At 28.0% G+C, this 25,567-nt stretch overlaps 3 protein-coding genes across 16 annotated transcripts in view; 2 read left to right on the plus strand and 1 right to left on the minus strand.

Moving 5' to 3' along the window:
- Dh31-R (Diuretic hormone 31 Receptor) overlaps positions 1-25,567 on the minus strand; it is a 151,667-nt gene that overhangs the window by 46,581 nt on the left and 79,519 nt on the right. The gene's annotated exons all lie outside the window — the stretch shown is intronic.
- On the plus strand, positions 1,052-25,517 carry LOC114936267 (juvenile hormone esterase-like). Of its 3 annotated transcripts, none has more exons than XM_085486059.1 (10): positions 1,052-1,114; positions 16,511-16,649; positions 19,343-19,488; positions 21,949-22,237; positions 22,611-22,814; positions 23,580-23,788; positions 23,886-24,057; positions 24,408-24,728; positions 24,982-25,126; positions 25,209-25,517. In XM_085486059.1, exons 2-10 carry the CDS (start codon positions 16,571-16,573, stop codon positions 25,357-25,359), a joined length of 1,716 nt encoding a protein of 571 aa, XP_085342185.1. In that variant the 5' UTR covers positions 1,052-1,114; positions 16,511-16,570; the 3' UTR covers positions 25,360-25,517. The 3 variants fall into 3 exon arrangements, with proteins under 3 accessions (XP_085342185.1, XP_085342184.1, XP_085342186.1); XM_085486058.1 differs by lacking the exon at positions 1,052-1,114 and adding an exon at positions 11,045-11,106; XM_085486060.1 differs by lacking the exon at positions 1,052-1,114 and adding an exon at positions 13,133-13,173.
- Positions 7,038-9,998, plus strand: LOC114936282 (venom acid phosphatase Acph-1-like). The gene is made up of 7 exons (XM_085486066.1): positions 7,038-7,092; positions 7,180-7,301; positions 7,382-7,492; positions 7,862-8,127; positions 8,598-8,878; positions 9,404-9,609; positions 9,702-9,998. Exons 2-7 carry the CDS (start codon positions 7,188-7,190, stop codon positions 9,864-9,866), a joined length of 1,143 nt encoding a protein of 380 aa, XP_085342192.1. The 5' UTR covers positions 7,038-7,092; positions 7,180-7,187; the 3' UTR covers positions 9,867-9,998.

Consider the following 25,567-nt stretch of genomic DNA (forward strand, 5'->3'; position numbering starts at 1 on the left):
TCTTTTTATTTATATATACATATAAATTATTCTCCCTCATTCTCTCTCTTTATACACCATGTTTGTAAAAAAATAAAATCCTGGTATTTTATAAAATCACAACTACAAATAAAATATGTTTTTATGTATATTATATATATATATATATATATATATATATATATAATTATTTATATATATAAAATATGCTTTCTTTTTATGAATAAATATATGTATATGTATACATATAAAACATAAGAAAAGGGATAAAATATTGCGAAATGTACTCGTTAATACTTACAAGGAAAGGGTCGGAAGTGTCCCCCTCCGATTTTAATGAGCTTTGAATATGTTGTAGTCTAGATCAAAATAGAAGACACGTATTTTTTTATAAGTGCTAATTTGGCCGTTAAGGGGGTGAAACACCTTCTTGAAAAAAATCGATTTTTTCATTTCTCAGCAAATACCGTCGAAGCGATAAGAGATATAAAGAAAAGTTTCAAATAAAAGTTTTATGGTTTTTAATGTACTTCAAAATCATGTAATCAGATTTGTCGAAAATGTCATATTTTTCGAAATCTCCCCCCCTCCCTTTCAATGTTTGAAAATTTTTAAATTTGTCTCATAACAAAACTTATAGCTCATTTAACGACAAATTAAATCATATATAATAAAGTTGTATTCCGAAGTCGCATTTTTCAGAAATAAATTAAAAATATCCCTATACGAGTACACTACTATACGCCCGCTTTATCCGCCTCATGACGCTCGTTATTCACAGCGACAGTTATTTTTCTTCGCAAACTCACAGAGGCAACCATAAATTAGCAATAAATAATTTATGAGAATATATTTTTATAAATTATAGAAATTATATTTATAAATATAATTTATAATTATATAATATATATAATTATAATATATATATTATGTGAAAATAAAACTAGTCGGACAAGGAAAATTATTAATCAGATGCCGAGGTTAATAGATTCAATTCTATGAATAAACAGATGTCGCATTCGCGAAATGAGTTGGTGCAATATATTATTTTATTAACAACTGCGTGCAGTGGAACACATATTACTACACAAGTATACACGGTTTTGGACCTGAGCAACCAAAAGCTGTTTATAAGGTAAATTCGGAGGCTGAATCATAATCAGCAGACCGTTTTTTGAAATTGGTTCTAGTTTTCAAAATATTCAATAAATTCATTATTTTAGTATTCTTGACCATTAACGGCCATTTATTGAATTGAAAAGTATAAATCAGAAATGAACAGAGGTTGAACTGAGTCTTTTATATTTCTTGAGATCTGTTTCACGCTTTAGGGTCCAACAGTAGTAGCTCATCATGTCTTCGTCCCACAGTCCCCCAAACAGCTTTTGGTTGCTCAGGTCCAAAACCGTGTATACTTGTGTAGTAATATGTGTTCCACTGCACGCAGTTGTTAATAAAATAATATATTGCACCAACTCATTTTGCGAATGCGACATCTGTTTATTCATAGAATTGAATCTATTAACCTCGGCATCTGATCAATAATTTTCCTTGTCCGACTAGTTTTATTTTTCATGCATTAAAAACATTTCTTTTCCATATAAATTATATGTATATTTATTGTCACATAATATATATATATTATAATTATATATATTATATAATTATAAATTATATTTATAAATATAATTTCTATAATTTATAAAAATATATTCTAATAAATTATTTATTGCTAATTTATGGTTGCCTCTGTGAGTTTGCGAAGAAAAATAACTGTCGCTGTGAATAACGAGCGTCATGAAGCGGATAAAGCGGGCATATAGTAGTGTATAGGGATATTTTTAATTTATTTCTGAAAAATGCGACTTCGGAATACAACTTTATTATATATGATTTAATTTGTCGTTAAATGAGCTATAAGTTTTGTTATAAGACAAATTTAAAAATTTTCAAACATTGAAAGGGAGGGGGGGAGATTTCGAAAAATATGACATTTTCGACAAATCTGATTACATGATTTTGAAGTACATTAAAAACCATAAAACTTTTATTTGAAACTTTTCTTTATATCTCTTATCGCTTCGACGGTATTTGCTGAGAAATGAAAAAATCGATTTTTTTCAAGAAGGTGTTTCACCCCCTTAACGGCCAAATTAGCACTTATAAAAAAAATACGTGTCTTCTATTTTGATCTAGACTACAACATATTCAAAGCTCATTAAAATCGGAGGGGGACACTTCCGACCCTTTCCTTGTTAGGTATATAAAAAACACGACTATATATAAGAATCCGAGCAATCAGATTTTTTCGTTTTTGATGGTCTGAAACTTTTTAGCTCGATGTAACGCGATCCATTAAGCGCGTCGAAGTAGAGAAGCCGGATATATCTAAGACGTTCTACTTTGCCAGACCATTTCTTCCCTTCTGACGCATATATGTATAGAGAGGAAGAGAAATATAAGGCGTTTATTATGTAAGATTACGAGCTACTATATTCGTGCAAATTTTATTTCCTCGCCTTCCTGTGAAAGTGAGATCAATGAAAGAGGAACTTAAGGAAGTTTATTTCATTTGTTAATTTACTGCTCGATCTTTAAATCATTTGAACTTTAAATTTAAAATTTTTAAAAATACAAATAATTTCAGTCTCTCGAAATCCCTCAAATCTCGCATGTATCTGTACATCAAGTTTTGTACACAATTTTTTACGTACATACACGCTTTTTAACATTACTCACGTCAAAAATGTGATAAATTTGCACGGTTGATAAAGTGTAAATGGCTACTCTGATACGTGCACTTAGAAAAACAGCTTGTCCATAAATCAACTTTTTATCGGTGTGAACTTTGTAGAGTTCTTTTTTTCCACGGAAATGACTTTGTACTTTCGTATCTATATCTTTAAGAAAGAGCTTTATCATCGTTCCAGCTTATTTCTACTAATATGCTACTTCATTATTTTCGTCATTGTCTATTTGTCATAAACTTGTCCTTAAAATTTGCATATTCATGTTGGTTGTTTGTTTTATGGTGTTATCTAGAAGCTTTGGCTTGTAAGACGTAGGATAATAGATTATAGAATACGGTAACACTTCGGACGAGTTTGGAAATAATGATACATTTATACAGGGTGTCTCAAAATTAATAATAATAGTAAATCTGGTAATGACAGATTCGTGGGATCATTCGGGAATGATTTTTCTTCAGCGAAAATGTTGAGAGAGACCATCATTTTTTGCACGTTCCCAATTTTTGCCATAATGTATCTTTGTAATTAAGCCTTAAATTAAAATTTTATTAAAGAAAACTCTACAACAATTAATAAAAGAATGTGATTTTATTAACATTTTATTTCCACAAGGCGCTTAGTTTGCGAAACATCCCTTATTTTCAATCGCTCGAAAATTATTGATGCCTCGATATTTTCGTAGAGAAAAAATTGTCTCCAAATTATCCCAGGAATCTGCCATTAACAGGTTTACTACTAGCGTTCTGGGACACTCTGTATACTTAATTAATATATCTGTACATTTAAATGTATAAAAAGGACAGAGAAAATGACTATCTATTGTATTAAACGAAACGCGATATAAACACGCCTCGATATAAATCGATGCCCTATACACGATATATATCCGGGTGTAATTGACGTTCTACAAACGAAAACAGAGACTTTCTTTGACCCTTTTTCACATTTATCGATCGCGAGTACGCGATCTCGCAACCGGCGCTAGTTTTGATGGATAACAAAAACGCTTTCGTAATTCGTTTATGCTCGGTCTCTGCAACGTGATGTAATGGATGCATGCAAAGACCGACCCCATAAATCATATTCGATTCAGTCATAATAATGTATAATCATCATCATGATCGACACGTGAAAAATGCCTTTGCAATACGTCTAGGCGTCTTCGGGGAAATAAACAAGAGCAAAAGGGTGTAAAGAGCGAGAGGTCTTTTTATTTCGTATTTGATATTACGGCGGAAATATTTGTATTAAATAAAAAATCTACAGAAATTCGAGACAAATAATCGCGAAACGAGGATGTAAACATTTACGTTCCTTTGAAATACAGAAAATTATAAATAGAATGTTATAAGCCCCAATATATTTTTTTGCTTCTTTAGTAGAGGAAGAGGGAGGTTTATTTGAATTAAAAATCTCGAAATAAAATTTATTTAATTACTTGGCAAGGAAAATTTATGCCCAACTAATAAGTTTCGATGAAAAATTAATTTTTATTGAAATGCGTCTGGCTCTTTTAGTCGGTTGAAATTTATATTTTTGTTTCATATATTGAAAGTCTTCCTAAATTTTTAGTAATAAATAGAGTTCTTAATACTTTGATGTAGCAATTTATCAAAAAATGTTTACATTTCTATTCGAAACACTCAATCATATTATATCGCATTGTACAACTTCCGACAAGAGCTGAAAGGTTTTGATTTTAATTTATGATTGTTTTGTCAAAAAGAGTGACCGATTTAGTCCAACATATTTCGTTTTTTAATCAGTCTTCTGTCGACATTCAGATGTTTGACATCTTTTTGACAGTTAGTACAGTAAGTATATACAATTAAAGTCATGGGCGTCCGCAGGATCTTTTTCCAGGAAGGGGCATATTAGATTTTTTAAATATTTTGTTCTTAATCATTTTAAATTTTATTTTTTGTTATTTTTATTCTTATATTAAATATGCAAATAAATTTTAGTGTTAATTTAAAAGAAGAGCACATGCTTCATTTTTTTACTAATTCCAAGGAGAGGCAAATGTCCCTTTTGCCTCCCTCTGCGGACACCCATGATTAAAGAGTATTTAAAAATAAAGTAATAAATATAAAAATAAAGTATTAAGTTTGGTTGGACAATCGTTGTCGAAATCAAATCGAAGTCAAGGCTAATTCTCGTACATACTTTTTAAACATTTTTATCTGGGTAAATATTATACGTATATATTTCTTTGCATGCCACAATAAACACAACGATATTAATTATTCTGTTTATATTAAGAAAATAATTTTGACGAAATGTAGATTTTACTCTTGATAGATTAATTGTTGATCAAGTTAAGCAAAATGCTTCTAAAAATTCGTAATAACGGATGAATGTTCAAGTTATTTAAACATAGAGATTATTATTAATAAATTGTCATCGAGAAATAATCTGTAAAATGTTCGAAAAATGTTTTAAACTACTGGATTTGCGATCATCATATATCGTTCATCTGCCAAAGAACTACATATTACGTTATCGTTGCTAATAATGTCAAATATAAAAACTTTGTGCCAAACGAATTTTGTCTACAAGATTTGTATTCTCTTTTATGATTCGCATATTCCTTAAATAATCGTAATAGTAGAGAAAAAGAAAAAAAAAGATGAAAAAAAAAAAAAAAACAGATTGCGACTTAAAGTAGTGTTCAATATCCCCAAAAATCCTTTTCTTTCATTTAAAAAATTCGAAAATATAATATTAAAATCTGAAAAATTCAGACAATTATAAAAAATTACAATTTAATTAATTTCTCTTCAATTGCCGGATTATTTGAGAAGATAAATCAAGACGAATCATACATATAAGCAATTTGTGGATTATTAAAAATGCAAAGAAACAACAACCCTCCCAAATAATTATTTGTTTCATCAACGTTACCGTTAAATAAATAACGCACAGGTAACAGATGGAGATTTTCAAAATAAATTGCTCAAATACTGTAATTGCAAAATAATTGTAACAATATTTATGGATCATGCAATTATGAAAGATTGAAAATATCACGGAAAATCCGAGTACTAAGAGCACATATATATTGTTAATTGTTATATAGATTAATTATATCACGAATGTAAAACTGTTTATTTGTATTAATGATCTATACATAATATCCACTCTTTTAACAATGTAGAATTTTCACAGTAACTTAATGAATAATGTACTAATTTGACGATTAATAACGTAAGCGTTTTTATAATGTACAAGAAGTTTTTAATCGCATGATTACTAATATGATGAATGAAGTGATATATCGGCAATCTTAAGCTCTATCTTCTAGTCTTGTAGTACTAAATTGTATATAGATATCTTTATATCTATTTCTTATCTTCATAGATATCAAACAACGTATCACAAATTTATCATGGAAGAATCTCATACTAAGTATATCAATATGCAGAAATTAGCATTAAGTATTTTTTATGACTATATTAAAATCGATTTCCTTAAAACAAAACTTTGTAGAAATGATTTTTTTTTATTTCATTAATTATTTTATTAAAATTAAAGCATTTAAAATTATATCACTTTATAACAATTTGTTATCGAAAAGTAGGAATATTAAAAACTTTAGAATTATATATATGTACTATTGATGCATAAATTAGTGTCGTTTTTAAACTTTTGCGTACTTTATGCACAAATTCAATCTATTATCAACTTTATACATATTTGACATATTCAACATTTGATGTTACACTTAAATAAAAATCTACTTTCTTCTTTTTAATAATCATTATTATTTATATCAATAATAATTTTAAAGTTTTAGATAAAACTAGCAACACATCTCTTCCTATATAATTCATTTATATTAATAAATCATTTATGGAGCTAGTAATTAATTAACATATTAAAACAACTGCCGTGTGACTTATGTTAAACGCATACATTCATATTTCTTGTTATTTGTTATAATATTAAAATGCGAGTTTTTTAGATTCAGAAATCAAATATATTAAATAATAATAAACGTAAAACTGAATTATATATTTAGCTATTTTTACCTCTTAAAATAGATTTCTTGGATTTAAAAGACAAAATGTAACACATGTTATATCGCGTTATTCAGACAACATGATTATCAATCTCCTGTCTCGCAAAAATGTAAAACTTACATTTATTTTTTATATAATTTCCTTTGGCTTAAAAAATTTTATATTATATACTAAGAAATTATTGTCATATATGTATACTTTTTAATTAATTAAATCTGAATATTTACATTATCTTTTAAAGGTATTTGTTATACCTGCCACTTCAACAAAACAATCGGTATCGTCACTTTGACAAAACAATCACGAACATTAATATCATCGGATAGTGTACTTCCTATAACGTAAGTAATTACACAAAAATCACATTTTATAACATTGCGGTCTCATCATTGTGAAATATTTCAATTTCATAATTATTATGCGTTTAGTTCGAAGGATGACGAAAATGCAACATAATTTAGTCATTGTTCTAATGCTTTATTTCGGTTTGCTTACAACATTAGAAGCATTTCGTCCACAAGAAGAGAACACATTACGATTTGTGAGCGCGGTACGATATGAAAATTATAATTCTGCAAAAAAAGATTTCTTCTAAAAAACTCGAAACTATTGTAACGTTAAAATTTTCAGCTATTCAGACATGGCGACCGTACTGTAGACACTGCAAATAATGAATCATTCCCAAATGATCCATATAAAAACTTTGACTATTATCCGGATGGCACCGGTCAGTTAACTAATGTAAGACATTTTATGCATATGCATTTTTAATCCTTTCACTGTTAATAGCATTTTATATATTCTATATTTTATGTCACATATTTAAATTTTCAAAAAAACAGAAATTATGACAATTCTCCGGAAATACCTATTTTTCATATGTAATATGTATACATCAAGATAGCAAATACGGCTAAGTATATAGGTCCGTAATATTAACGAAAAGATTGACATTTTTCTCATTTCTTCGTTTTCGCGTTTGAAAGATATTATTCGTTTATTCTCAAGTTTCCATCTCGTTAGAAGAGAGAAAGTGAAAAATATTATGTCTTACTTTCCTTCTTATATATTATTTATTTTTATTAATAATGTTATTATTAATAACATAAGGCCGGCAAGAAGAGAGAATATAAACTTGGATTGATGCTAAAAAACAGATACAAGAAATTTCTTGGTTCATATTATTATCCGCCAAATGTCTATATACGTAGCTCGATGATCCCTAGGACCAAAACATCCGCACAAATAGTTCACGCGGCACTTTTCTCACCTACTGGCGAGCAAAAGTGGAATCCGGTACTTCCTTGGCAACCAGCAGATATCAATTACATTTATGATGCTCAAGATATGCTGCTGTTTGAAATTATGTGCCCCGTGTAAGTAATCTTTTTTTCTTTATCAATATATAATACCGAATGTATAACAATAAATCGTACATCTCAAATAATGTAATAATAATATATATTGATTTATATTGAATTTTAATTATATTGATGTCAAAATAATATATGACAAATGGACGAAACAAAAATAATATATGTATATAAGGCAAGCGATTGATAAAACTTAAACAAATGTATACAATATACTCTCATTTTCTTAACATTTTTAACATTTATTTTATTTTATTAGTCTATATTATATATTAATTAATTTAATTTAATTTTGCGACACTTAAGATATTTTTTTACATTACGTTTCAAAAAGAGCGTGTCTATATTTACAGATTATATTATATAAATTTATCATAAATAATATATTTTTTTTTTTAAATTAAAGATTATTTCTCTTCTGTAAATTATTATTATTTTAAATTTAATTCAAATATGTGCATTTTTTCGGATAGGTATAAACGACTTTATCAAAAAATGCTACAAACTCCAGAAATAAAAAAAAAATTAGCAAAATTTACTAATTTAAGGGAAAAACTGTCAATATGCACAGGAAAAAATATTACCACAATGAATGACTGTTTACTTGTGTATAGTACTTTGGTTGCACAAAAACATTATGGACTACCTACACTGCCATGCATGAAAGACATATTTCCAAATGGCAAACTTTTGGATGCTGCTATTTTCCAAATGAAACTATTTAGTTATGGCCCGTTAAATAAAATAAATGGAGGTATGTTTGAATCAACAACATACATTTTGTTTATGAATTCTCTAATAATAACAGATTAATCTTCGCGATTGTGCTTAAATATTAATTATACATTTCGATTATATAAATAACATTCAGCTATTTTACTTGTTCTTTCATTTTCTTTTATATTTTATTTTTCCTCAGATAAATATGACTATAAAAGTGAGAAGAATAATCGTTTTCAATGTCACAAGTTTAAAAAAAAACGTTCTTTTTACTGTAATACATGTTAATGTTAAATATGCGAGAAATATATGTTCCGTTAGAAATAACAGCATTCTGAAGCACGCTACCGTTTTAGATCTATGAAATACAGATAATTACTAAAAATTGACATAGAGTATTATGATTGAGAAAATAATTAAATCTATTACTTTAATGATTGCATTAAAGAGATTGATACACATTTCAATCATGTGTAATTTAATAAAAAAATGTTTATACATGAATAAATCACGTATGTATCTATATACTTTATAAAATATTTATAAACATTTTATCTAGGTATATTGTTAGGCAGAATAATTAACGATATGGAACAGAAAATAAATGGAACCTTACCAGAGCTAAAGATTAATCTCTTTTCTGCACACGACATAAATGTGGCCGCATTATTGCAGGCTTTAAATATATATAATAACGAAATTCCAAAATACGGAAGCTGTATCATGATAGAATTGCATGAAATTAATAACGAGTATTTTGTGAAAGTAAGAATCTATTTTCATGTGCCAGTACCATTTGCAAATAATACTTGTATCACTAATGCTTAACAATTATAACAAATGCTTATTTTTTGTAGGTATTATATTATTTAGGTATACCAGCAAAAATAGAAGAAAAAGTCATCCCTGGCTGTGAGGTATTATGTCCTTATAATAAATTCGTTCAATTATTATCGGCGACAACTGCGACGAACGAAGAATCGCAATGTCCAGAAAAAATGGACTTCGATTCTAACTTTTAACGATTTGATTTTCGACTGTTCTTATTAATTCTCTTTGTGATGTAGTTTTTATTCATGTTTGATTGATTGAATTTGACAAAACATTTGAACGACATTATAAAGATTTTTGAATGATTTTTAAATGACAAAACATTTAAATGGCATATTAAAAATTTTTTATAAGATTTGAATAAAATTGATTATATGTATATATATCTATATATATATGTTTATGTTGTTGTTATATAGATTTGTTATTATAAATGTGAAACTGTTTATTTGTATTAATAATTTATATAATATTAACTCTTTTAACAATGTAGAATTTTCACAGCAACATAATGAATAATGTACTAATCTGACGATTAATAAGGTAAGCGTTCTTATAATGTACAAGAAGTCTTTAATCGCATGATTACTAATATAATTAATAAAGTGATATATCAGCAATCTTAAGCTCTGTGTGTCTTCTAGTCTTTTAGTACTAAATTGTGTATATAGATATCTTTATATCCATTTCTTATCTTCATAGATATCAAACAACGTATCACAAATTTATCAAGGAAGAAGCTCATACTAAAATAACAATATGCGAAAATTAGTATAGCATTTTTATGACTAATATATTAAAATCGATTTCCTTAAAACCAAACTTTGTAGAGATGATCTTTTTTTTATTTCATTAATTATTTCATCAAACTGATAAATTAAAATTATATCATTAAAAAAAAATTTCTTATCGAAATTTAGATAAATTAAAAACTTTAGAATTATATATATGTATTATTGATGCATAAATTAGTCTCGTATTTTTAAGCTTTCGCGTACTTCATGCACAAATTTAATCTATTATCAAATTTATACGTATTTGATAATTAATGTTACACTTAAAAAGGAATCTACTTTCTTCTTTTTAATAATCATCATTATTTATATCAATAATAATTTTAAAGTTTTAGAGTCTATTATTATGACATCAATATAATTAAAATTCAATATAAATCAATATATTATTATTATATTATTTGAGATGTACCATTTATTGTTATACATTCGGTATTATATATTGATAAAGAAAAAAAGATTACTTATATAGGGCACAGAAATGGAAACAGCAGTTTATCTTGAGCCTCATAAAGATAATTGATATCTGCTGGTTGCCAAGGATGTATCAGATTCCACTTTTGCTCGCCATTAAGTGAGAAAAGTGCCGCGTGAACTATCTGTGCGGATGTCTTGGTTCTAGGGATCAGCGAGCTACGTATGTAGATATCTGGCGGATAATAATATGATCCGAGAAAGTTGTTGTATCTGATTTTTAGCATCACTCCGAGTGCATATACTCTCTTCTCTCTTGCCGACCTTGATAATAACATTATTAATAAAAATAAATAATATATAAGAAGGAAAGTAAGACATAATATTTTTCACTTTCTCTCTTCTAACGAGATGGAAACTTGAGAATAAACAAATAATATCTTTCAAACGCGAAAACGAAGAAATGAGAAAAATGTCAATCTTTTCGTTATTATTACGGACGTATTTAGTTAGCCGTAATTACTCTCTCGATGTATACATATAACATATGAAAAATAAGTATTTCCGCAGAATTGTCATAATTTCTGTTTTTTTGAAAATTTAAATATGTGACATAAAATATAGAATATATAAGATGATATTAACAGTGAAAGGATTAAAAATGCATATGTATAAAATGTCTTACATTAGTTAACTGACCGCTGTCATCCGGATAATAGTCAAAGTTTTTATATGGATCATTTGGGAATGATTCATTATTTGCAGTGTCTACAGTACGGTCGCCATGTCTGAATAGCTGAAAATTTTAACGTTACAATAGTTTCGAGTTTTTTAGAAGAAATCTTTTTTTGCAGAATTATAATTTTCATATCGTACCGCGCTCACAAATCGTAATGTATCTTCTGGTAATGTCTCTTCTTATCGAAGAAGAATTGCTTTTAATGTTATTGTCTTATAACAATGTAGAACTTTCACAGCAACATAATGAATAATGTATACTAATCTGACAAACAATAAGATGACGACGAACAAAACTCTACAACAATTAAGAAAAGAATATGATTTTATTAACATTTTATTTCCACAAGGCGCTTAGTTTGCGAAAAATCCCTTATTTTCAATCGCTCGAAAATTATTGATGTCTCGATATTTTTGTAGAGAAAAAATTGTCTCCAAATTATCCCAGGAATCTGCCTATAACTGGTTTACTACTAGCGTTCTGGGACACTCTGTATACTTAATTAATATATCTGTACATTTAAATGTATAAAAAGGACAGAGAAAATGACTATCTATTGTATTAAACAAAACGCGATACAAACACGCCTCGATATAAATCGATGCCCTATACACGATATATATCCGGGTGTAATTGACGTTCTACAAACGAAAACAGAGACTTTCTTTGACCCTTTTTCACATTTATCGATCGCGAGTACGCGATCTCGCAACCGGCGCTAGTTTTGATGGATAACAAAAACGCTTTCGTAATTCGTTTATGCTCGGTCTCTGCAACGTGATGTAATGGATGCATGCAAAGACCGACCCCATAAATCATATTCGATTCAGTCATAATAATGTATAATCATCATCATGATCGACACGTGAAAAATGCCTTTGCAATACGTCTAGGCGTCTTCGGGGAAATAAACAAGAGCAAAAGGGTGAAAAGAGCGAGAGGTCTTTTTATTTCGTATTTGATATTACGGCGGAAATATTTGTATTAAATAAAAAATCTACAGAAATTCGAGACAAATAATCGCGAAACGAGGATGTAAACATTTACGTTCCCTCGAAATACAGAAAATTATAAATAGAATGTTATAAGCCCCAATATATTTTTTTGCTTCTTTAGTGGAGGAAGAGGGAGGTTTATTTGAATTAAAAATCTCGAAATAAAATTTATTTAATTACTTGGCAAGGAAAATTTATGCCCAACTAATAAGTTTCGATGAAAAATTAATTTTTATTGAAATGCGTCTGGCTTTTTTAGTCGGTTGAAATTTATATTTTTGTTTCATATATTGAAAGTCTTCCTAAATTTTTAGTAATAAATAGAGTTCTCGATACTTTGATGTAGCAATTTATCATAAAATGTTTACATTTCTATTCGAAACACTCAATCATATTATATCGCATTGTACAACTTCCGACAAGAGCTGAAAGGTTTTGATTTTAATTTATGATTGTTTTGTCAAAAAGAGTGACCGATTTAGTCCAACACATTTCGTTTTTTAATCAGTCTACTGTCGACATTCAGATGTTTGACATCTTTTTAACAGTTAGTACAGTAAGTATATACAATTAAAGTCATGGGCGTCCGCAGAATCTTTTTCCAGGAAGGGGCATATTAGATTTTATAAATATTTTGTTCTTAATCATTTTAAATTTTATTTTTTGTTATTTTTATTCTTATATTAAATATGCAAATAAATTTTAGTGTTAATTTAAAAGGAGAGCACATGCTTCATTTTTTTACTAATTCCAAGGGGAGGCAAATGTCCCTTTTGCTTCCCTCTGCGGACACCCATGATTAAAGAGTATTTAAAAATAAAGTAATAAATATAAAAATAAAGTATTAAGTTTGGTTGGACAATCGTTGTCGAAATCAAATCGAAGTCAAGGCTAATTTTCGTACATACTTTTTAAACATTTTTATCTGGGTAAATATTATACGTATATATTTCTTTGCATGCCACAACAAACACAACGATATTAATTATTCTGTTTATATTAAGAAAATAATTTTGACGAAATGTAGATTTTACTCTTGATAGATTAATTGTTGATCAAGTTAAGCAAAATGCTTCTAAAAATTCGTAATAACGGATGAATGTTCAAGTTATTTAAACATAGAGATTATTATTAATAAATTGTCATCGAGAAATAATCTGTAAAATGTTCGAAAAATGTTTTAAACTACTGGATTTTTATTTCATTGTTTGCATTAAAGGAAGGCTGAAAGAAGGCCAAGGTCAAAGAAAGATTGAAATGTTCGCATAATTTTATCTACACGTTATAATTTTATCTTCGCGTTATCTTATGTTAGTTTATTAATTTTCTGATATTAATATATAATAAATGTATAATTAAATTTATGTAAATATTTTTATTGCATCCTCGTACTTTATTATGTTAATTTATAGTCGATCGATTTTAAATATGTAAATGAATTTATTTTTAACGCTTTATGATTTGGTTCGTATTTGCCTTTAAGTTGTTTGTTCGAAAAATGTAGTATTTTATTAAAAGAGTTTTCGTAAGAGAGAAAATTTACATTCTTTTATTAACTAGTCTGTAAAATAACTTGTAAAATATTTGAAAATTGTAGTCGCCACGCATAATTTATTGAAAAAGTCCTTATAAGGAAAAGTCCTCCCATTTTTTTCGATCACGCATCTAAATTATCAGAGTCTTATGAAGTTTCTCGTTATTAATATCCGCAACATCGTAAACTCGTTGGCATAAATTATCTGATCGAAGGTAATAAATAATAAATTAGAGAAATGCGCGCAAATTTAGCACGAAATTTAGCTCGATGAAAGTTTAAAAACGCATTGGTCGATGAAATCGATTCGAGAGTTTATTTGTAGGTTCAGCTCAGGACTTAATTTGAGGTTTGGCTCGATAATGTGGACCCTTCTTTATATCGTGTTATAACGGAAAAGTGTTTTGAACTAGAGTAACAATAAATTTTATAAGCGCAATCAAGTTATGACCCAAATATAAAGCACATTTAAAATAGATGTTTCATAAATATATTTTGTGGAACACGTACGCGTATGTACATGTGGAATGCATCAACGAATACCACGTGGTAAGAGGAGATGCGTATCAATTTTAAAGTACATCACATAAAACATGAAATACCAGAAATGTAGGAAGAAAAGAGAATTTAGAAGTCAGGAAAGAGCTTGAGAAGAGGCATCAGAATGGGAATACCGAGGAAAAGAGAGAAATAGTTTTCTTCGAGTAAATACGAGAAACTTCTCACGTGATACACAAATCAGATATATTCCGACTTCTCTTGCGCTGTTTCCCCTTTAATCACAATTCCACTATCGTGCTGGCATTTTCTTCTCCCTCGATCGTTCAAAAATTTAAGCTGCCTAGGTCCGATACGGAAAGAGAAGAGAGAAATCGTCCCGATCTCATCGATAGTGAATAAAATCCTTTTCTTATTTAAAATCTCTTTATCGCGAAGAGAAGCCAAGTTCCAAAAGAGTAACAGATTATTTATCTATCTGTCTATCTTATAGAACCAAACAAAGAAATACTCAAGACATATATTTTCACGCTGCTTCTCAATTTAGAAAATTGTGAACTCTCTTGGGAGAATCGAATTATGCCACGGAAAAAAATAATTTTGCTGTTGCAGCAAAATCATTGCTATTGTATATTTGATGTAACAGCAATCAAATTTTGCTGTTGTAATTAATTTTTTAATGGTACAGTAAAATCTGTTTAATTGATAGGATAAAAAAATTTTGCTGAGTTAATTTGTAGATAAACATTAATTTACTATTAAAGCAAATATTTATTTCCAGCAAATATATTTTGTTACTATAGTAAAATCATCATTGTTAATACATAATCATCATTGCAGAGTAAAGATAGTTTTTGTTATTATAATATAATTTGCAGAATAATTAGCAAATATACTTTCAGCAAATAAAATTATTATTTTTAGCAAATTCTTTTGCTGTCCATTTGTACTAACAAAATTTATTATATGTGATAAATTAGAAGGCCAACTTGACGAGCTATAAAGTATTAATTACAATTTTTTATTATTATACGTCATATTATAATGTTACAACTGATAAACGTTGCGACTGTACGACAGTCTTTTTCAATATCATTGTCGCTATGCTAATATGTCAAAGAATTAAATCATTTAGTAAAACCGAACTTATTATACATATAACATCTATAGGATTATATTATGAACAACGCAGTAAATTTATTTTTTTTTTATTTAGATTATAACAGCATGAACGACAGAAATCTGATGTTCGAGATTAGGCGTTTTAACTCAAGCCAATAAGCATGAATTTTTACTGCGTTGTTCATAATATAATCCTATAGATGATATATGTATAATAAGTTCGGTTTTACTAAATGATTTAATTCTTTGACATATTAGCATAGCGATAATGATATTGAAAAAGACTGTCGTACAGTCGAAACGTTTATCAGTTGTAACATTATAATATGACATATAATAATAAAAAATTGTAATTAATACCTTATAGGTCGTTAAGTTGGCCTTCTAATTTATCACATATTTCAATTGCATACGAGCCGAATTTTATTTTGCATTATATAATTAAAATTTATTATGGTTGACAGCAATCTTTTTTTCCGTGGCATGTACATACGTACACAACTGTTTCTTGAAAAAATCAATCGCGCGTTCAGAAGAAATTAATTAATTTAGTAAACAGAGTGTTTTCCTACAATATAAGCAATATTGTGTAAGGATATGTCTTAGTGACAGCAGTCAACATCATCTACTTAAAATATTATGTATCGTCGTTCTGCGTCACTTCGCGGATACCAATATTTTTACATTTTTTATTATTTTTTATGGTAAAAGTATCTTCTGCAATTTTAAATTATTACAGATCGTTGACATCGTCAGCCTTTACTAGTTGAGATATTGTCATCCGTGAATAGAGATAAAAATGTCAAACGTGAGCTTACGTTTGGTCTCCATTTTGAAATGCATTCTAATACTCAATCAACTTGTTTGGGGCCGTGAAGGTAAGATTTTTATTTACCAGATGGTCAGTGTTGTGTTTAAATATTTTTTAAAATTAGCTAGCTAAAAAATTGAGAAAATATGTAAATTTATCTTAGATAAAATAAAGATGATTTTGTTTTGAATATATTTAGATAAAAGATAAAATTATATGGCGATTCATCTAGACAATTTCTAGATAATATTATTTTTAAGACAACTTATGTAAACACAATTATAAAAAAATGTAAATTATAAAAGGTATATAAAAATATATTCATATTTTTATTTGTAAATTTTTATCGCTTACTGCTTAAGCTTTATTACTTAAATATCTTTATGTGCTATGACTTTACACCAAAAATTATTTGAATATTATTCTACATAATTTAACACTTTTTTTTATCTAAGATGCAGATATAGATTAATACATATTTTTTATTATCTATATAAAAGTAAAATGACGTCAAAGTTTCATCTAGATGATCATCTATGTAATTTTATTTAGATAACAGCAAACCCTGGCGACATACTTATTGCTTAAGTTCTACTAATTATTTTTATGCTATGACCTTAAACCAAATTAACTGAATAATTTAATAAAGATAACCCTTTTTTTCATCTAAGATGCAGATATAAAGATAACATATATTTTTATTATCTATCTAAAGATAAAATAACGCCAAAATTTCATCTAGATGATCATCTATATAATTTTATTTAGATAACAGCAAATACTGCAGATGGTATATAATTCAAGGAAAAAGAACTGTATAACACTTCCGTTACTGAAAAGCACCCAAAGCCCTCTAATACAGGGAGCTTTCCAACGGAAAACGCGCACATAAACACACAAAATGTCGCGCGATCAGTTATCGAATAGAACAATTTCGGATTTAAAAAAATTCCCTAGTATTCCACAATCAATTGCACATTGATTTATGTCTTTGTCCGGGAAAGCTTCTCCGCAGACTTGTGTATCACTGCTTCGCGGCGCGCGTATGGACCGCCATTTTTATTTGTTTCCGCAATTCTGTAGTAAATTTGCATTTATATAGTGTGCATTGTGCATACCGCAATATTCCTCGGGCATACCTCGGGGAACACAATGGCAAGACGCAATAGCAAGTTTTCATATAACGCCTCTCATCCGTCCTCTTTGATGCGCGCGCGCGCGCGACAACAAAGCCGATTAATTATATTTCACTGAATTAACGAACACGATGCGCGACGAAGATTGCATCGACGTCGTATAGATAGAATATAAGCGGCCGAAGGTGCGTTTCGGCTTGACATCTCCGTTCAATTCAGCGAACATGACGCGATTATCGTCGCCTTCGTCACCATCGATCAAGAGTTAAAAGCAGTCGCGTATCGGGATGACAAGAACGACGTGACGACGACAATGCTTGGTGATGTTTCGAAAACACATACACACACATACATGTGCAAGCACTTTGTCGTGTATTGTCTCTTATATGTAATAGCACCCGTGTGGAAATTTAAAATCGCGGATGCATATAGGTGCGAGAGCCAATTCTTCTAGACACGATCTAGCGTCAATATATATATATATATATATATATATATATATATTTAATTTATAATTTATAATAAGTAATAATGTATAATAAGGCTTAAGTTATAATTTAACGAAAATTTAATTTTTTCAATCGCTTATAACTCGAAAATTATTGGTGCCTCGACATTTTTACCGAGGAAAAATCGTCTCCAAATGACCTTATAGGAATCTCCTTTATTATCAGGATGTCTGGTAATTTTGGGACATATATATTTATATATAAAATTCGCGAATTTTATATATAAATATATATGTCCCAAAATTACCAGACATCCTGATAATAAAGGAGATTCCTATAAGGTCATTTGGAGACGATTTTTCCTCGGTAAAAATGTCGAGGCACCAATAATTTTCGAGTTATAAGCGATTGAAAAAATTAAATTTTCGTTAAATTATAACTTAAGCCTTATTATACATTATTACTTATTATAAATTATAAATTAAACCTTGTGAAAATAAAATATCAACAAAACTACATTTTCTTTATTTTAGTAGTATTTTAATTTAAAATTTAGTTACAAAGATAATACATAATAAAAATTGGGAACATGCAAAAAATGATGGCCTTCCTCTCGACATTTTTACTGAGGAATGTAATTGTAGGATACTTTGTGTATATACTTTTATATACCTACATAAAAATCTAAATATGTTGTAACTTTTTGTAATACTTCAAATTTAACCATGCATAGTAACTATAATCATAATTAATGTATTTTTTCTTTTTCAAAGGAATGGCATTAAAATGCACTTATTCGTTGATATAGTTGTTCATATATCTCGTGTAATAAAGTTTATTACTTGTTGTACAGATAGCAAAAAGATTTATGAGGAAAATTAATTTTGTTAAATAAAAAAGTTCTTTATCTGCGACGAGAACGAGACAGATTGTGTTTGCAATATCGAACAATTTGTTAATAATGTTTTATTGCTGTTACAATGTATATATTTAATAAGAGCGACATTTTCCCTGTAGTACACAAAATAATTATTTATTTATCTTTATATTTATCAAGATACGAACTTGATTTTAACATCGTGTATCTTTCGGATCACAATTAGAGAATGTCTATATGTGTTTATATATAAATACTTACTTTTCGTAATAAATTAGCCAGAGCATAAATTTTTCAGAGTCATCTCCCACGGACAGAGTAGAAGTACATGTGTCCGAAGGGACATTATTCGGCATCGTCGAGGAAAGCATCTATGGCAATTCTTACAATGCCTTTCGTGGAATACCATATGCTAAACCTCCAGTGGATGATCTCAGATTTCAAGTAAGTACAGAGAATGACATATGATTATAAATATTACTATATCTCTGTTAAAAGATTCAATTTGACAAGTGATACAAACTGTTTAATGAATAATTTTATAAAATATAAAAGATACAGTAATTTGCAAAAAAAAAAAAATAGAAATAAAATTTAGTTATACAGGAGGATCTTTTACATAATTTTAGGACATAATTGTACATATCATTTTAGGTGAAAAAGTTTATATAAACATATGTCCTAATTTGGACAGAAAGATATTATATAATCAGTTTTAAGAATGACTACATTCATTAACTTATTAAAATCAAATTGTATGAAATTTTCAACTTGCAATACATTTGAATAATTAATAAATATTTTTAAATTGATTAATAATAATTTTGACATGAATTAATATGAGCCATTTTAATTACATCAGGAACTAAAAATTTGAAACTAACACAAGACTTATCGAAGATGAACTAATGTTTACAAAAATTTAATATAATTCTTTCATAGCATTTAATTTTATTAAGTTAACAAATGTCTTCGTTCTTAAACTTGAACATTGTATCTTCATAACAGTTCAAAATAGACCCATTTTTACATAAATTGTTATGCTTAAAATGATGTATGTATACAATCAAGTCCTAGAATACTGACCATTCCTCCTGAAAATCCTGTATATATCTAAATTGTTAAAAAATAATAATAATAATTTCTCATCAACGTAATAAGAGAAAAATATTTTACGCTAAAAATTTATAATAAATGCATATTATAAGTGCAATGTACAATTATATAAACACTCTGAGGTGCAAACGTGCCGTGCAATTAAACGTTCTATTTTTAGCATAAATTAATCCTCTCATTGCATTGTTCGTGTAACTAAAGCGTGTAAAAACACTTGAGTGATAGAACTTAAGCGATAAAGCAAATCGATCAATCACTGTTGAGAGTATTCTTCTCGATCTAATCTACCATTCTTGAGAGGATTAATTGATTGCTTACAAAGTTCTACCGGTTAAGTTTTTCTACCTTATATGGCTTTAAGGGAATGAGCGCGCACATGATGCGCGATACGGTAAACTTGTGCGAACCGAAGTTTTCATAGCTGTAGTTCGTATATTTCAAAGTTTCTTGCCATGTGCGACGTTCTATGCATCATCGCGACAGGTACATTTCGAAAATTGAAAAAAATAGAAATGTGAAAAATGTAGTAAATTCGTTTAAACTTTATCTTTATAGAAAAACGCACTTTTAAAAAATAATATAACTTTTAGAAACTTTTAGAAAGATACGAGAATAATATCCCCTTATGACCTTATGCAATATCGAATAGAGATAGATAAATGAATCGATTATTCTATCTATCATTAATTTCAGCGAATTAAAATTATTTACATAACAGAAATACGGCAAATTAAAATTATGTGCATATAATAGTAATTCGGTGAATTAAAATTAAATAATATAATATACATAATAGAAATTCATAATGACATAAACATAAAATTATGTGTAGATATAATAGGAACTCGGTAAATTAAAATAATATTAAATTTAACCGCAAACTGTAAAATTGTCAAACAACTTGGTTGTGATTCAAGCCGCGAAGCAAACTTCGAGACAACCAACCAGCATCGCGGAAAAGAACCCTCAATACTTCGATTAAAATTAAATTCATTCAGTTAATATGCCTTTTTCAAAGAAAGGATTTATGACTTAACGATATCGCTAAGTTTAGAGCAGATCGCAATTGCATACGTATTTATAATAAATTAATAAGGCTCTGATTAAACATCATATATTTTTAAGACATTTGAATTTTCTCTTAGTAATCTATTGAAGGTAGTCCAAACCGAAATGTTCAAAATAATGAGAAAAACAAATGTTTATCTCTCTTATTAGCCCGTTTCATACCCCATTTTGTATTTGCATGTGTATCTGTTGCTACAAGTGTTTGATGTAATTCTTTGACGAATTTTACATGTTTATTGTAGGCAGTGGTGTTGTGTTTAGATGATTTTAAAATTAGCTAGATAAAGATGAGATGAATATGCAAATTTATTTTAGATAAAATTAAGATGATTTTGTTTTAAAATATCTAATTAAATTATGCGATTTATCTAGATAACTTCCAGATAATACTACTAATATTACTACTTTTAAGATTGCTTATGTAGACACAGTTAGAAAAAAATGTAAATTATAAAAGGGATATAAAAATATTCATACTTTTATTTCTAAATTTTTATCGCTTATTGTTTAAGTTCTACTAATTAATTATTTTTATGCTACGACTCTAAACCAAATTATCTGGATAATTTAATAAAGATAATCTTTTTTTTCATCTAATTGTAAGATGCAGATATAGATAATACATATTTTTTATTATCTATATCAAGATAAGATAACGCCAAAATTTCATCTAGCTGATCATCTATAAAGTTTTATTTGGATAATAAACATTGATTGTAGGATCCGCAACCACCAGAACCATGGTCTGGCGACAGAGACGCTTCATTTTACAGCAACGTCTGTGTTCAGGCAGATGTTTTAACACAAAACATCGTAGGCGATGAAGACTGTCTCTATTTGAACGTGTATACCAACGATATGAAGCCTTCAAAGAAACGCGCTGTGATGGTGTGGATACATGGTGGAGGCTTTTTCTTTGGAGATGGCACCTCGTCTTTTTACGGTCCCGATCATATCGTGCAGAAGGATGTGGTACTTGTTACCCTGAATTACAGATTAGGTGTTCTAGGTACATAATTAATTAGCTCGAAATCATTGTATGTTACTTGCGTTCAATAATCTATTTTTTTCAAGTAAACACATGCACACGCATCCTACACAATTCAAATAATTTACGTGTATGTATATGTCTTTTAAAAATACCAATTTCAAAACAATAATCAATTCTTTTAACTTATAACTTTTTCATAAATTTTAACGTTTCATAACTTTTTTTATAAATTTTGTTTTTTTAAAAAACAGTTGTCGAATTATAAGTACTTAATTAAAAAATCTCGTGAAATTAATTTATTTGATCGCTGAAATTTTATATGTTTATATAACTTATATAAATAAACTTTACTAAACGTATTAACGACATGTTTCTTTCACTCTCTTTTTAGGTTTTCTCAATCTTTCTAAAAAAATGGCGGCGGGAAATCAGGGCTTAAAAGATGTAGTTATGGTATTAAAATGGGTTAAAAAAAATATATCGAAATTCGGTGGAGATCCCGATAACGTCACAATTTTTGGTGAAAGTGCGGCTGGAGCGATAGTTCACTTACTTACTATTTCACCGTTAACTAAAGGAACAAGTCAAAAAGACAGTTAGTATTGATATACATATATTAATAATATTTAAGAACACATTTTATATAAAAAAATAAAAATTTTTTTATAACTTTGCTATAGCAAAAATTTAATTTTAAATTAAGATATTTTTTATTTTCGTTTAAATCTCGATTGTGCTAACTATATAACATCGACGTTTTAGAACGTTGCAGAAAATTACTTGCAAGATAACTGATAACATTCTTCAGTAAAAAAATCGATTCCAAATTGATAATTGAAAATTAAAAGCATGCTGATTAATTTTATCTGTTATTTTGAGTGAAAGAGAAAAAAAGCAAAGATCTCATGATAAAATTATATAAAACTTTTTTGAATGCTAATTATATATATATATATAATTATATAATAAACCTGCTTAAAAGCATGCTGATTAATTTTATCTGTTATTTTGAGTGAAAGAGAAAAAAAGCAAAGATCTCATGATAAAATTATATAAAACTTTTTTGAATGCTAATTATATATATATATATATATATATATATAATTATATAATAAACCTGTTAAGCACACACATTCGTACATAATATATATATATATATATATTATGTACGAATGTGTGCTTAACAGGTTTATTATATATTTATATTTTTATTTTTTTATATAAAATGTGTTCTTAAATATTATTAATATATGTATATCAATATTAACTGTCTTTTATTATCAATTTGGAATCGATTAATATATATATATATATATATATATATATATATATATATTATGTACGAATGTGTGCTTAACAGGTTTATTTCATAAAGCAATAAGTCAAAGTGGCGTCATGACTAATACTTGGGCTTTTACTGAACGAAACAATGCCATCAATAATGGTCTGATGTTAGCCCAGAAACTTGGTAAAACGACTTCAGATCCGGAAGTCGCCTTGCAATTTCTGAAAATGATAGACGCAAGAAAATTGCGAGAAACAGAAATGATGGTCTTTATGACAGTAGACGTAAATATCGCAACGCTCTATTACGATTATTGCAATAATAATGTTCGATGAATTACAATACATTATTTTTTATATTGATAATATTATGTTCTTGCAGAATGGTTTAAATCTTTTACTTTCATTTACGCCGACCGTGGATTCCGAGTCATCGAATCCTATTTTACCAAAAGAACCATTGCAATTATTAAGTGATGGAATTAAAGTACCAATCATGTTCGGATATAATAGCAACGAAGGCAATTATTTCATAAGAGCCACTTCTGTCGGCCGTAAGTATATATATTTGCTTTTGCTTTTCATTATTACACATTATTATTAGTATATCATGAATCAATTTTATGTAAAATTTTCATAGAAAAGCGATCTGCAATATTTTAAAAATATTTGGATGTACACAAAATGTTATAATAAATTTAATCAATATTAATAAGTTTCAGGATTTCATCAATATGTAACTTTTAAATGTACAAACAATTATTAATTATTTATTAATGAAACCGTTTTGTTCAAAGTAATAGAGTTACATATTTATTTAAAATACCTAAATAAAAATTAAAAAATAAAATTAAAGTTAAAATAAATTAAATTAAAATTACAATCGTTATTAAAATCGTTTCAGATGTAAACACCAAGACTTTAAAGGAAATTAATTCTGATTTCAAGAAAGCCATACATCCTAAAGTTTTGCGTCAATTACCACAACTAGGGATCACAATACCGAAATTACGATCATTGTATTTTGGTAAAAAAAGTGTGTCAGAGATAACTATAATGAATCTTTCCGATTTTATGAGCGATCAGCATTTCTATAGAGGCATTATACAAGCAATTGATACTCAAATGAATTCTAATGTTAACGAGTCGACCTACTTGTACAAATTTTCATACGCAAGTAATACTTCTCCTATGAAGAAAATATGGTTCAAAAAGCCGCTTCCAGGTATTGCGTTGTTAATTAATGTAGAACTATATGTAAGAATCAAATTAATATTAGAGTTAGAAAAGAAGTGAACATGAAATTAAATGTCTTCAAATGTCTATATATGATAGTAAGAAGACAAACGTAGTTTTGGAGAAATTTGATTAAGAAAAATTTAGACAACATTTAAATATAAATTTTAGATTACACTTATTGTAATGTACTGGAAAAATTATCAACTTTTGAGATTAATTTATATAACAATATTTTGTAGGTGTATCTCACTTCGAGGAACTGGGTTATCTATTTTATCCTTATGTAGGAATAGATTATGGTGTGTTACCATTTGCATCTAGTTCGCCGGATTATAAAATAATGAAACACTTAACGCAGATGTGGACAAATTTTGCTAAAACGGGGTATCATAGACTTGACATTTTTTATGAATATTTATTGTGACATCTTACAATCGCGTAATAATCAATTATATATTTATTCCAGAAATCCAACACCTAATTCAACTGATTTTACATGGACTCCAGTGAAACATGGAAATAAGTATGATTATTTAAATATTAATATTAAACCTCAAATGGAGGCTCTTATTAAAGGAGAACAACGATGGGATTGGGAGAACAGGCTTAAAGTATGATGTTTTACATGTAATAAAATACATAGTAAGACTACCGAATGAGAAAAAGATTTTATTTTTTGTGACAAAAAATTGTAATTTTAATCAAAAAATATTTTACAATTCTTGATCAGAGATTTATTAACTTCAGACGTATGAAAAATATATTCTTTTAAATATGAAGTGTTTTTCTTTCTCTCTCCTTGTATATTTCTATTTAAATACATTT

Source organism: Nylanderia fulva, unplaced genomic scaffold, assembly GCF_048542155.1.
Source record: "Nylanderia fulva isolate GAGA-0341 unplaced genomic scaffold, ASM4854215v1 Scaffold4, whole genome shotgun sequence".
NCBI lineage: Eukaryota > Metazoa > Arthropoda > Insecta > Hymenoptera > Formicidae > Nylanderia > Nylanderia fulva.